General features: G+C 32.2%; 1 protein-coding gene across 4 annotated transcripts in view; it reads left to right on the top strand.

The window, feature by feature from the left end:
* LOC123712382 (nephrin-like) overlaps positions 1-15,475 on the top strand; it is a 142,027-nt gene that overhangs the window by 22,962 nt on the left and 103,590 nt on the right. For all 4 annotated transcript variants that reach the window (XM_045665431.1, XM_045665433.1, XM_045665430.1 and 1 more), the window contains exon 2: positions 8,925-9,099. In XM_045665431.1, the coding sequence (XP_045521387.1) occupies positions 8,994-9,099 (106 nt within the window). In that variant the 5' untranslated portion in view covers positions 8,925-8,993. The remainder of the gene's footprint in view (positions 1-8,924; positions 9,100-15,475) is intronic.

Below are 15,475 nucleotides of genomic sequence, written 5' to 3' on the forward strand. Positions count from 1 at the left end.
TATAAGTAGATTGAAATTATAATTCTTTAATAAAACTCGATAGTACGGCAGTTCTTGGTTATAGTTTTTGTAAGAAATATACCACGTGTGTATTATATCAAATATTTTTATTTATACGGTCTGATTGAGATGTACAGTAGCAAAAATACACTCTACCGAGTTTATTTCTTCTTAGAGAATTCTTTTAAACTCAAAAAGCAATTTACAAAATAATTATTCTTTTTTTTGTGATAATATATTTCTTTTAAATAAAGTAAGCAGCAAACTTGCCTATTTAAGTTGCTTATACATGATTCATTTATCAGCCAGGATTGTAATATAGCAGTTTTCTTTCGATCGAAAGAAAAATAATTGAAAATTTCTCACCAGTATTTTTTATGCTATGCTAACGCTACGCCAGTTTTACCCACAATTTACAATTTCATTCTTCATCTACACGGGTTATACGATTAGGTGAACCGCCAATCCCGTATTTTAATAAAAACCTTTCTTTTGTCGGTAATTTTTCGTTTTTCCTCATTTCGTCTGAGCCCGAGTGGACATACGCCTTAAGGTTTCTCGGCTAATCTTTATAAGACCCGAACAATTTTGTTGAGTTAACTCCTTATATAAATGAAACAGATCCGAGATTTCTGAGCATATTAAGTAATTGTAGACGACCGGGTATGCAGAGTAAATCTCTTATGTTGACTTTCATTTATTGGACCATTCAAACACTGAGTAATAGAGTTTAATCTATTTTTTATAAGATTCGTAATTTGAAAAATATTATCTTAGTTCTAAAGTGTGAACTATTCAAAACGTCAGTTTCATTATTCCATTTATATTCTTAATACGAGACATAATAGATGACATACACTTTTTATTTTGTAGAAAATATTTAAACAGCTGAATTTAAATCTGAGTCTAGACACTAGTGTCTTTACATATATTTTATTTGTGTATGTGTTAAAAAGACGACATAATATCAATATAAAGTCACCATGAAAAGAAATTAAAGATCACAGCCTGACGATAAGAGGATTATTTTTGACAGTTATACTTAGTCTGTTTGAAATGAAGGTTTCAGGTTACTATGGTAACATTTAGAGTTGGGACGTCTGTTTGTTAAACTCAAATACGTTTTTGAAATATAACATAGCGAATAATTCTAATAATAGATAGAAATAAATAATAACAGTTTAATCTGGTGGTATTTTAAAGTGGGGAAACCACTAAAATCCTACTGCGCCATCAACATTCACTCTAGACGGGGTGCCGTAATTGCAGAGCCGTGTTCATTCCCCGCCACGGTATACACGGTCGTGGTCCTCCGCGGGCATGAAGTTTTGTGGGGACCCTAGATACAGCAAGATAAATCTAACAGTGAAGTTAACCAAGTTCCTGTGATAATCATCAATCCAACTAAATATGAGATAGGTATCATACTATCATCGATATAAAATGAAATGTTTTAGCATTAGAATGAAGTCGATAACTGTGATTCTAAGTTCGTGAGCACTAATGTCTGTTATGTACTAGTGCGTTTGTTTCTACCTAACTCTAGGCTTAGGAGAATCGGATAGTCTTATACCCAAAAATCGACATCGTGTGTCAAGTACATATAACAACTTTATCGCTAAAAGAAAAAGTATAAACGAAACAAATACAAGCATCTGAGGCATAAATTGTTAATATACCTGGATTTAAATAATACTTTAGCTGATATAAACGCGAATATATGACATTATTTACATAACTCAACGAGCTTTACCTTAGCAACTTTCGATGTTGGCAGACACTGCCTGCTCTTCTAAAGTTTTATTAATATGTGTAGTATTTGTGTAAACATATGTTATGTTAAATTGTAATAAATATATTTAATAGTAATAATACTTGAAACCACACAATTCGATTTAATTCAAAATGACGTTAACTATTTATAACAATAAATATTATTAGAATTAATATACCATTTGGTTATATCATGCGGGTCACAGTTCTGTTTGTACGAGAGCAGATAATGACAGTTATCTGGTTATGAGCTTAATATTCTGAAATATTGATATTTGACATTTATGCAGGACAAATTGTAGTCAAAATTTTAATGTTTAAGATTTTAACCATGTATTGATTTTCGTGAACGGACAATTGGACCCTGTATTTTTGTTACCTGTAGCTATGAGCATTGTTGGATATTATTGATTTAGACTAAGTTTTTGGTAGCTTTTTTAACTAATTAGGATATGTCGAATGTATTTTTGAAAAAAGCTGAGGAGTTGAAGTTAATGAACGTAATTAGATTTTAAAGACACCTTGCTTCTATGCGGGGGCCTCAGATTTCTGAACCTTTTGACCCTGTCATTTTGGATCTAAGACATGTCGGTATCACATGTCGGTTAAATGGCCACAGCTATGGATCGAACCTATGACCTGAGCGAATGAAAGTCGCACACTGAAGCCACTAGGCCAACACTGCTCTTATTGACTGTTGTATTGTTATATACTAAAATATATTATGGCATAAATAATTTAATTGTTTTGATTATATTTTGTAATTTGCATTCTAATTTGATATACCTCATTGTGGATCTTTTTGTTATTCAACCATCTTAGATACCGCTTTCATGACAAACAAATTTATGTAAATGATAAACGAATGATTTTAGTATTTTAATAGAATACCAAATTAGATTTTACAAAAATCCTCGCACCTGCGCCGCTAATTTATGTATTTTTATTGAACGAATATTATTTACTATACGTATAATTAGGAGGGCAATGCTATCAGTATCAAGGGATCTTTTCTAGGCAATTTTTAATTTTCTTTTCCCATTAAAGTATGTCTAAGTTGCATAAATTGATCGGAAATCGTTTTTATGTAGTAGGTAGTTGTGGATTCGCTTTAATCAGAGCTTAGGAAACATATAAACGACTTTGTATCTTGATTGAGTTTAACCCAGATAACACTTTGTTTCATTATCCAAATGACGTGTTTGTTCTTTGTTGGGTAATCAGCACTTTCTTTAATTTTTTAAAGGTAGTTCAAGATATTTTTATCACAATTACATTAGCATGCTTTTTGTTACTAAAAGCTCTAACAAAATATTATCACAAAACAATTTTGTTTGCATAAATAAAAGTCATCATTAAATATGCAGAAAAATCCACTGATTACATTTAATAATTCTATTAAATATAATAAATCTTTAGAACGATTTATAAATCGAGTATAATAAAACATTGTATGTATTCTATAGACTTAGTTTTTGATAAAGAAAATGTCTACACGTCATATCATTAAAAAAATCAAAAATACCAACGTTGGTGTTATGCATACCTACTAAGTACTTGCAATGTCATTTGGCTTTCGCATCTTGTAAAATGAACTGCCAACGAATTTATTGTCATTTATAAACAAAATTCGTTCTAGCGTTATGTATCAGCCGTTGTTTTCTGTAGACCATTTTCTTCTCAATCTTGTATTCCAAAAACATCTGAGCTTCATAGCATAACCGAGTATCATACAAATTGTGTTTGGTAAAACCTTGTATTTGAGTAGGGTTCACTGAAGTGTCCTATAGAGTAAATGGGCGCCGTCAAATCCGGGTCATCGAGTGTTCAAAGTTTACGTGTTATGCGTATGAAATCTCATCCTTTATATAAACCTATAGTAATCCCTTCGTAAGGGATTTATCGCGAGTGTAAATTGATTAAAGCTAGGTCTTACGTGCAGTGTATCCTTAGAGACATGACTATACTGAGTTCTGAAGAAAGAATACTAATGTTGGAATCAGGGTTTTCACTAGTCTAGTTAGAATTTATCTTCTTAGATGTGGTCGGATAACAGAAATTATCATTCATACAAACGCAGAGGCCTAGAATTTTTTATTCGATTCCCGGTGAATGAATAATTGTTTCGAGCCGTTAGCTACACAAGGCTAATCTCATAAAAATCAACTTATTCATATTTTTTCATACTATAAATTTATATCTAGCGTAGACCGGGTTTATAAATGTCTGTCGGTGAAAACAATTTATTTCCCAATATCAATCTTATACATACTGATGGGGTGGCATAATTCAATTTTGCTGCTATTCCCTGAAACTCCTGAAGAGCCTGTATTTTCAATGCTTATATGTGCTGAGTGAAAGTGAACATTGTATAATGTTGTTGAACGTGTATAATGATGAACGTGATGGAAAAATTTATATTCTCTTAAATAATGAAGTAACTTTTAGATAAATCGAACAAAAATAATATTTATTATACACATATTTATTATATATTTTTATACACTGATGGAATGAATAATAACGTTCCAGCTCTTCTAGGGCGCGCGACAATAATTGGCTCTAGAAAGGTATATTAGGGCAGTATTTTCATTAAGAAATTAAAATTTTAAAATAAAAAATTTAATTTAAAATTAAAAAAAGCGAAAAATATTTCACCAACACCTTTAAAACTACTTGATAATGGTCTTATATGATAAACAGAAATAAAATATTACAATATTTTATCACGTTACTATTATATATGTATTAGCGGTAGTTGATTTAGTTCTTAGGGTAGGAAATTAAACACTTCAATGATGACTTAATTCACTATAATTTACTTCACTGATTTTACGTGAACGAAGAAAAGGCCCGTGCGCATGTGTCACAACCTCTTTTATATTCACAACTCCCTCCTCCGACTCGACCATCCCACTTCGGGAAAATGGTCGAGTCAATTCGTAACAACTCGTAAACAACCGAACGAGTCAAATGAGTAACTATTGCACATGCGCACTTGTAGAAAGATTCTTAAGAATATGTTTCATAAAAATGTTTAGAATTTAATTAAATTAATATTAGAAGCTAACATATGTGTATTATATAAAATTAAATAGAAGAAAAAGATAAATGTTTCAAATTTTAATGCATCTCAAAGGTTACAAAATTAATCTTAACAAAAATTATTTATATTACAATTTTTTTTAAATATTAAGAATAACATATATAAGTTTTATATAAAAACATTCGGAACAATATTTAGATTTTTTATAAGGACTTCATTTTATATTACGATATAGCCATTATCATAGATATTGTTAGCGCTACATCGGTGTCAATCAAAGAAGGATGACAATTGTCGATTTGACTTTGACACACGAACCGGTGATGGGAGGTGGCGTCCCGGCGTAATGGCGCAAGGGAGTTAAATTTTAACCGTTGTCGCGTGCGCATACCGTATAGCATTTACTTTTTTTTATTCATCATTGAAGTATCCAGTGTTTGGAGTGAGATATGCCACCGTTGATGGTAAGTGCTAGTTTTAGTCTTATCGATTATTGGATTCCTTTTTTTATTATACTGACACGCGACAGCCGAACCTGTGCATATTATTTCACCGAGGGAAGGGAGCATCCTGAATATAACTTCCGGATACCCAGGCCCACACATATTTTTGGTCCTTCTCGAGCCGTATATGTATCATATCTTATAGTTAGGCATATTTATTTTTCGTATCTTATTTCACGTATTTTAGGTTCGTTAAGTTAAATTGCCGGTGGGTATTTTCTTACCTGTATAACGACAAATTTAATATAGATTTTTTAAATATTATATGTATTTATAAATCTATTATCCGTTTTTCGGATTCCGTATTTAATAATAGGTTGTGCTTGATTTGGTGAGAATGATCATGCGTAATTAAGATCTACCTACATCACTTTTTTCTAAAAATTGTTTCACAGTTAACGTAAGTAATAAATCTGTTTATGGTTGAATTTAATCGTATTGTTGATATTTCATTTTATTTTAATATTTGTATAAAGTTTGGAATAATTAATAATTATGTGTAGATAACATGGATATAAGAACAAGAACAAAGGCCGGTGAATGTTGACCAAACGAGTTGGCACGATCAATATATGATTTGACGTTAAAACTTAATAGTAAGGAAGACGAAAAAAATTTCCAATTCAAAACGTCTAATATTCAAGCACTTCGTACTAAATTTAATGACTTAGTATCTCAATTAAATATTGAGAAAATGAAGCATAATCCTCAATTAGCTACAGGAAATTAAAAGTACTACAGTTGAGGTGTTCGAAATACATAATTTCAATTTAATAATTTTTGATGAGGATGATCCCAAATATTTTTTCTCGGCCAATCGTCACATTTATTAGTTGAGTTGTTGTTGAGATTTACTCGGGTTATGTTAGATACATTTTTATTTCGATATATATTTCGGGAGATCGGGTTGGCCACAATATGTCTCAAAAGAGGCTTATGATTTTTCCCGGTATTAAAGATTTTAGTGTCCATGGAGACTCTAGCTGTGCGGGATGTGGCCCCATTTTGCTGAAACCATACACCTGACTTGTCACTGTAACGCTGTACCTCGGTCATTCTCGAAGGAAAATGGGATAATGATTTTCTTCGCTGATATGGCACACCATACAGTCACTTGGGGCTGTGTAATGCTGTATGATGTTTTTGTTTTGTTTATTTACCAGTAACGACAATTGTGACGATTATATATATTATATCTTCTGATAGTAAATGTTTCGGTGGTTGGATGGGCTATTTGGATCTTGTAAGGATGTAATCTTAAGTCTTAGGTAAAAATTCGTTGAAGACTAACGGCGGAGTCATTTTTTCTATCTGATCGTCCTGGATACTCCGCGACCGCAGCGGCGACGCGGTCAGCGGTTCACAATCGATCGCACAGGTGAATTTAATGATTCAGTAGACATTCCATCGCTCTGAACTTTTCTACCCACGACTTAATTTTCTAATGCTATGGGCATCACTTAAACCGTAAAGCGATTACAATCCTTGCGTTGTGCTTCACTCTACGAAAACTCATTCGTATCTACTGCGTACGCGCGATGCTCGCCAGACCACTGCGACGAAGTGATTTAAAATCATCACTCGTCACCTACCGAACGCTAGTCCAGCGGTTTACCGGAAAATTTGTATTTAAAATTTAAAATCTTCGCTGACGCGTTTATTATAATAGATAACAATAGTTTCTGTATCAAAACATATCTAACTTACTACTAATTGCACACATAAAACTTACACTATACTCGTAGTTAAATCATATAAAACTGTTTTGAAATGACAAAGCAGTTTTAAGTAAGAATATCTATTAAAATGTCATCTGCCTAAGCTTTAAAGCTAATAAAATCTTGCTTGAAGTTTCACCGCAAACAGCTTTCGGGCAACCAATGCTCTTGGACGGACAAATGTATGCACTTTATCTTACAACTATCCGGTTATATAGTTAAGCTTATTAATGGTTTGAAACACTTTAGCAATTAAGTATTTTAAAATTGTATTACAATAAAAAAATTGGTTTAAAATATTTCAAAAATTCTGTATTTGATAGATTTTATTTACTTTAACGGAAAATACTTGAGCTTAGAAAGAAGAGAACAGAAGATAAAATATGATTTGATTTTCTTTAGACTATATGGAGCATTTACTGTAGTAATTATATTTTATATAAAGGTCTTCAAGCTTTCCGAAAGCTTCTAGTGGCTTGAAATGGCTTTACTAATAAGCCGCAATTTATTACAAAAAAAAAGTTTTACGGTTTATCTAAGAATTCACCTGTATCTTTTCATCACAGCGTACAATAAAGAGTCAAAAGGGCACTTTTGTTAAAAGAGTTCAATTAGAATGTTTTTTTTTTAAAATAAATAACGAGGTTATTTTATAAATCCCATGTACATGGAATTAAAGCTCTATTTTGAGTGTAAACTTCTTGACTTGCATAAGTTTTGTTTTAATTTATGTTGGATATTTTAGGGACTTATTTTATTTTTGGTAAACGCAACCTGATCAATCACTTGTGATAAAACTAAGGTTAATGATATTATACAGGCTTTTAAATATCAACTTTGATATTCTATGACATCTTAGTAATCGAGTTAGCTAAAATACTCATTAACTACACCTAAAACTGTGTAATATCTGATCTGTTTTAACACATAAACTATACAATTTTCTAAGCTGGCTAATAGACGTGGATAAGGGCATTTTACGTGTTTTCCAAATAACGACTTTTGTCCATGGAAGGAATATATTCTTTATCTTATACGTTACTTGTGTATTTTACATATAGGAAAACATGTGTTGAGAATCGTTCGCTACATCGCTAAAACATTGCTATTTCGCTTATATTCAAAATGGGAAAATTAAACCATCACCTAAATTACCAAATAAGCAGCAATGTAACTGAAATACCTAATTAACTTGGGTATTATTCAGGCAATAAAGCAACAAAGAAATATAATGAATAAACAAGTTTCTAATACACAAGGTCGGCATAAGGCCTTGTCCTTGACAAAACAAGCTCAGTGAACCGAACTAAATCGTGTTTTATAATTATTAAATACGATTAATTACTACAACTTTATGTGAAACATGCGTCTAAAGTTACATAGAGTAAAGTTTATAATTTACAAGCTTATTAGAGCTTTTTTTCTTCGTTCGGGGCTTTATTGTTTACACATAATTTGAGGTATCTATTTCTAATATAAGCAATCCATACGATCACGTTGAAAATGCATCTTGACCTACTTTGTAGTGAAAAATAATAAGATAGATTTATTTCTTTAGCACAGATACAGTGCTCATACTTCCATAATTACATGCATGAGCAGTCTAGTGGCTAGGTACGAGACTCTAGTAACTGTGAAGCGCTTAAAAGCTACGCTATTTCACCCGATAGATTTTCTCATTGTGCACATGAATATTTCCGCATAAACTCAACAGGACTAATCACGAGAAACCTGCATTTATAAGATTTACAAATCTATGGTGTGTTGCGGGCACAGAAGCCTATAAAAAAACCTGAGACCAAAACCAGTGGTTTAATTTCCACCGATATTTTCAATTTATTTATTCAGTTTAAGTAGATTTTAATATTTTTTTTCTTATTTCAGATGTGGACAATAACAGCACTCGAGAGCATAGTGTTTAGTGTAAATATATGAATGAATGGTAGATAGCAAATGAACGAAATGCGAGGGGCGTGGCTTATCCAGCGGACTCTGTTGACGTTGCTTCTGACCGCTGTACCGTCATCACCGTCCGCTACACAGAACACTGTTATATCTGGTAAGTAAATTGTATTATAGATTTTGTGACCTATCAAGTTTAACAGTGGTAAAGAAATCGAATCACTGTATTTGCAAGAAAAGATTATAATTATTTATTCTTAAAAGCTCAGCAACATGCTCGGGAATCTTGTAACAGTATCGTAATGAAACCTTCTTTTTTGAATTGTTTGTCTATATATTTTTTTATTTAAAGTTTATTTTTAACAAGGCTTATCTAATTCCTATGTTATACTAGTGGCCTAAATTTCAAACTTGCTAAACAATTTGTCTGAAGCAATTACGTCAAACTTTTGCAAAGTTGTGACAAAATATAATAACATTTTTGTCCCTCCAATATAAAATCTCGCAGAGGCGTATGCCTTGAATTATAAGTACTGAATATTTTACATCGTTCGTGGTCAGGCAAGAAAGTTATATTAATGCGCTCGTCACTCGCTTGCTATCATATTTATTGAAGAAAAATGTGAGGAGCAAGCTATATTCATTCAGGCAATTTGGCACTCTATTTAATGGCAGTAAGTCATATTTTCCTCATAAACAAAACGGTGCGCTAAGCTTAGCGAAAATTGCGGTATATTTTGGGGTCATTTTTTAGAAAGCATTCATAGGATTCTTTGTAGATGTAGTCAGAGATATGTACATTTGTAGCATCAAAGACTATTCCGGGCCTCGAGGTGAAATGAACGCTACGTTTGCTACGAGTAGGTTAGCCCGTAAATATTGCACTACGAGAATCAGTCTCAACTCGTAGCAGTTCGTAGTACTTTTAATTAGTTTGATCTAATTTCGTCGAGTTTTCGATTATTTTTAATATCTCAAGTCTTCATATTGAGTTTTTCATACCTTTGCAATTACTTATTTTAAAATAATTTTACTCAATAAGATAAATATATTAAAAATAAACTTAACACTGTAACTGCCTATATAATATTGGAAACAGCTGATAGTATTATTATTATAAAGTAAACAAGAATAAAATTATAGTATAGTATCAATTAATATAGAAATATCTCTTCCTACAATGCGAAGACTAATATGTGTACAAATGAAATGAATTAATGCCTTAGACTCCATGATATAATCTGGGTCGTCTGAAACCCAAATCCCTTAACACCAAGTTAATTTCTGAATATAAGCTTTCAAAATCCCCGTCTTCACGTGTACTTTCACGAAAAAATATGACCCTCACCTTAGAGGATTTCCGTCTACCGAGATTTCTTTTATTCATACTAAATCCTTCTTTTTTTCTGACCGAATTGGATTATTTTTCACGGTATGGTTAAATACTGAATGGGCTATCGACATTTTGCCGCCTCGGGTTCTCTTTATTAATGTCCGCAATATTTTTCGGTCTCGCCTCACTGAAAATACAATATTATTTATATTGGTTCCTAAGTTTTTTATTGCAAGTATTGAATTCCGCTGTTTATTAAGAGCTTCCAACGCAAAAAACTTCGGTTGTACATTATGAACGACCACGATAAGGAAACTATAATACTTATGGTACCAATACTGTGTCTACTTTTATCTTTGTTAAGTGTTATAGTTAATGAATTTATTGGCGTAATTATTACATTATAAAATTACGTGTTTATAGAACAATAGTATAAAAATACTGTTCCTTCTTTCATTTAGCTGTTTATTGGTTTTATCTGGTCAAACTTATGAATAAATAGGTTTATTAGATGTCGCTACGGTGATCTATTATTTATGATTTACTTTGTATTCATTACAGTCTATAGAAAAGTACTCTTTCTGTCCATAAATCTCCACCAACATAAGGTGATTGCCGATAATGAGTAGGGTATAGGCATAAGTGAGAGTATAAGCGAGTCAGTCGCAGGCCCACATTCACAGGGAATTCGGTTTTGATAAGCAAGAACCTTCAATAGTATAATTTAAAAAATCATTTAATAAATTTCATGTGATCTGTGATTTATCGCAATGGCCTTTATTAAATTTACTACTATGAAGATTGAGACCTAATTATAAATAAGTATAGAAACTAATAAATGATTGTATCAAAAACTTATGTGAAAAAAAAATATATTACTTGATGTTAAAATATTGGAAAGCTAACATGCGTAAATAGAAACAATTTTCAAATAGTACGGATGACTTCGTTTAATAGTTAAATTGGCGATTTCACACTTTTAAAAATACTGAAAATTAACGAGGTTTTAATCCTAGTTATTTCATACCGTGAATAGATTTTCGTATATTTTTCATGGATTCATTTCTGTTTTAGTCAAGAAGACATACAAGGTGTCACGTTTCGAATCTAAGATCTCTTTTATCAGGGTATTTTGGAAAGATAAATATAATTCGTGATGATTGAACCAAAAGACCATGCTTTAATTAAATAAAATTGACAACCATAAAAAATTAAATTTAATAAACGTAATATTTGGCAAAACTATAAAATGTATGAATTAAAATGACATACAGATTATTAAAAGGAACAATTAAGCAGTCGATAACTGAAAAACCATAATCACGTGCTATGAATAATTCATTAACTCAATTTGTATCATGATACTATGAATATTAATGTACACGGAAAGGCAACCTGGGCTGTATTAGTAAATTTTATTTCTCCTAATACTCATGTTATCACGGTGAATACGATTTTGAAGTACGTAAGGAACAGTTGACAGTTTATAAAACAACTTTGAAGATTTATTTATTCAGTTCACAGTTCACGAAGAATAAAACTTTGATAGCACTGGGATTGGGAAGAATATTGTGAAATGAACGTGTACTTTAAAAACAATAAGTTTACATATGTAGCATCCACATGTGGTGTAATTTTATCTTTACTTGCACATAACTACAATAAAACTGGTCGCATCTTTCGTGCCTGGTACGTAGTCAGCGCGTTTGGGAGCTTGTTACGTGATGCACATTTGTTTCTTTCTTTATATTATACGTGAATTGTAACAAAACATTTAATACAATTAATTCACTTAAAATGGTGGTTAATAATCTGCCCCATACATACATTGAACAAATTAAAGGTATGAATGGAAAACATCTGGACTGGTGGGATGAATTTTATTAAACTAGATCGCATTAATAATATGTAATTACAGATTTACCTTTTAACGGTACTATTTAGATACATCGTTAAAGTATAAGAGCAGTATATAGTAGAGTAAATTTCTATGAGAAATGTCTAGTAATTTAAAATTATAAACAACTATCTTCCAGCCATAGTTGATTGTATAGGGAATCCCAGTTTTTTTTCTCAAGCTTATTTGCGACGACAAATAATCGTATTCAGAAAACATAATATAAACCTGCCTTAGGATTCACACTTTAAAATATATTACGTAGTGTTTTGTAAAATAACATGTTTATATTATTATCATATAACTTGACAGTTAGCTGTAAACAAATTTGTCAAATCAAATTTCGAACAAATATAAATAATGCTGAAAAATAATTCAAGTTACAATAGAAAATATTCAAAATAGAAGCTTTTAGCATATTATTGTCCTTATCCTTGCCTTTTCGGAAATAATTGTTAAAGCAGTTGGCAAGCGCAATAAACATCTTATTACGTTTTGTTCTAAAGTATACTCGTCAAATTGTTCTTTGTTCAGAGCGATGTAACGTTTGTCATGTTTATAAATAATTCCCAAGAAATATTTTCTCTCAAAAACATTCAATCTGCGGTCTCAAATCCTCGTCTAAATGGTCTCTTAAAAGCTATTTCGTACAGGCAATTTTGAATAAATCCTTGATATCGTATTGGCAATTGCTGGCCAATTACTAAATTCACCTCAACGAGTTTTTAGTGAGTATTTGCGCCCATAAAGAGGAATTTATTCACAAAGACGACCGCAGCACCGAGTGGAAATTGTCAAAAACAACAAATTGATCGATTCGTTATCTAAAACCGCAAAATGTAGCCGAGGCACGTTTAAACACGATATCCGCAAAAATTGGCAAGCTCTAAAAATAGCTCTCTTTTTTTATGCACTAAAAATACTGGAACTTGTGTAACGATCCGTTTCACAAAAGATATAAATTATAAACATGGAATATAAAATTATTGTTTAGGTCTTAAGTAAGAAGTATAAGTTAGGATATAATGAGGTGGCGTGCGTGTTTTAACTTGCCAATCTGTAAAACTGCTATTTGCCAATTTCACATATATATATATTTGGATAACCATTGATTCGCCAAGTAGATGAACCGTCTACAACGTCATAAGTCGATATAAAGGGCTAGTTAGTTAATCTCGCCAGTTGCCTCTCACTAGTTTTCTGTCATAAAACGCTTAGTTTATTGCGCACAACTAAAGAAAACATCAGAAAATAATGGAAGCAACTGGAAGAGGCCTACGTGTCACAGGACACGCTGCTTACCTACAATATGATCGGTCATATGATTTATTAGTAGTTTCATTTATGTAAAAAGAGATCTTAATAAATTATACTGGGTGTCAGCAATAAAGGCTTAATAGTAATAATAATAGAAAACATAATTGTTGCAATCATTGGTCGGGATTCAAATACATGACTTCAAGTTATTTCGCGTGATATGTATCTACGTTTTGTACTCTTTACGTTATCTATATATGAGCTATACCATTAGGCTCAAATTGCCATATTTTTTTACTAACAAAAAGTTAAAATACGTATTAAAAATATAATGCATATTTAATTCAGCTCCCCAGTACCAGCTCCTTCCACTTGACCGTATTCAACGAAGTGCGATTCGAATCGTCGACGACCAATCACTTTCCGTGCGGCTTGATCCCTTGGCGTTGCGTAGAGATGTTGGGTCTCTGTGCATCTTCTACCACATTTACCATGGGGAGTGTTCTGAAGAGTTGTTTGGTCTAATACCTGCAGCTGAGTTTTATTATCGGACGGTATCACCTCGACGTCCGTCGTTCTACAACTGAGCGTTTTCTAAGGCAGTTCTTGCGACGCACCACCACTATTTCGAACCAGCTGCCCACTAAAGTATTTCCGAACCAATTCGACATGGGGTCATTTAAGAAAAGAGCGTACCATTTCTTGAAAGGCCGGCAACGCACTTGCGAGCATTCTGGAAATGTGAGTGTCCATGGGCGGCGGTATCACTTAACATCAGGGAGCCTCCTGTCCGTTTGCCTCCTATTCCAAACGGTGTTTTATTGTTTGGCATCGTTTAGTATTTTCAGTGTCATAATAATATCACTCATTATTTAAAACACGGAATAAAACAAAACACAGAAAGGAATAAAAAATATTTTATTGGTATTTAAATAAAAGTAATTAAAATTAACCACGGCAGCGTTTTAACACTGTAAAAGAATTTCACTTAATTGTATAATACAATGATAAATACGAAGAACTTTTTAAATGTAATTATTTAGTTTTTACCAACTTTGCCAATAGCTTGATCACCGAGAGAGTTTTTTTACGCCGGATTTTTTCTCGACCTACACCTAAGTAGGGATATCTACTGAGACAAATTTAATGACGTGGAATAAGTGATCATAGAAAGAGTCATAAACAATAAACACCTTCTTGCTTTGAATAAACGTAACACGTTACGTACGTGTTGAAATGCGTCTTTAAAACGTAAAGTCACAAAAACAATTAAATATTACATTACATAGAAAAAAGGTACAACATTTTTAATAAAATTGTTGTACTGAAAGACCTATGGGTAAACACTATTTGCTAGTATAACATCAAAAAATACAATTTCAATCGAATTGCAAAACACAATACCAGCGATCCAACCTTATATTTGTTAAGTTCCATGCATAATAAAAAATAATAATAATTAAGCCTCATTTATTCCTTAAAAAAATTACAAAATATACACACACACATAAAATATATATCTATATTTTTTTTTTCAAGGACGTCTTATTGAGTATAGGCCTCCTCCAATTGGCTCCATCTCTCTCTGTTTTAAGCATTTTTCTCCCAATCCTGTCCACCAACTTTCTTAAGCTCGTCAGCCCATCGTGCAAGAGGGCGACCATGCTTTATTTTTCCTGGTGCACCTTTCCACTTTGTTACCCTCTTTGTCCACCTGACATTGTTCATTTGAGCTGTATGACCCGCTCATTTCCACTTAAGTTTTTTGCAATGGGATAGTGCATCTTTGATTTGTTTCTAATTTGTGTACTTCTAATCTTGTCCTTCAGTCCTTCAGAACGTCCCAACCCCACTTCCCCTAATGATATCTTAGTCATAACCTCATGTTTTAAACAATTAAAGCCAGTTGTTAAAATAAATCAATGGCACTACAACCTTTTTAGGTCTGGGCCTCAAATTTTTGTATCTGTTTCATGATCATTTGTTAATCTAATAGGCAAGTAGGTGATCAGCCTCCTGTGCCTGACGCACGCCATCGACTTTTTT

Source organism: Pieris brassicae, chromosome 7 (assembly GCF_905147105.1).
Source record: "Pieris brassicae chromosome 7, ilPieBrab1.1, whole genome shotgun sequence".
Lineage (NCBI taxonomy): Eukaryota > Metazoa > Arthropoda > Insecta > Lepidoptera > Pieridae > Pieris > Pieris brassicae.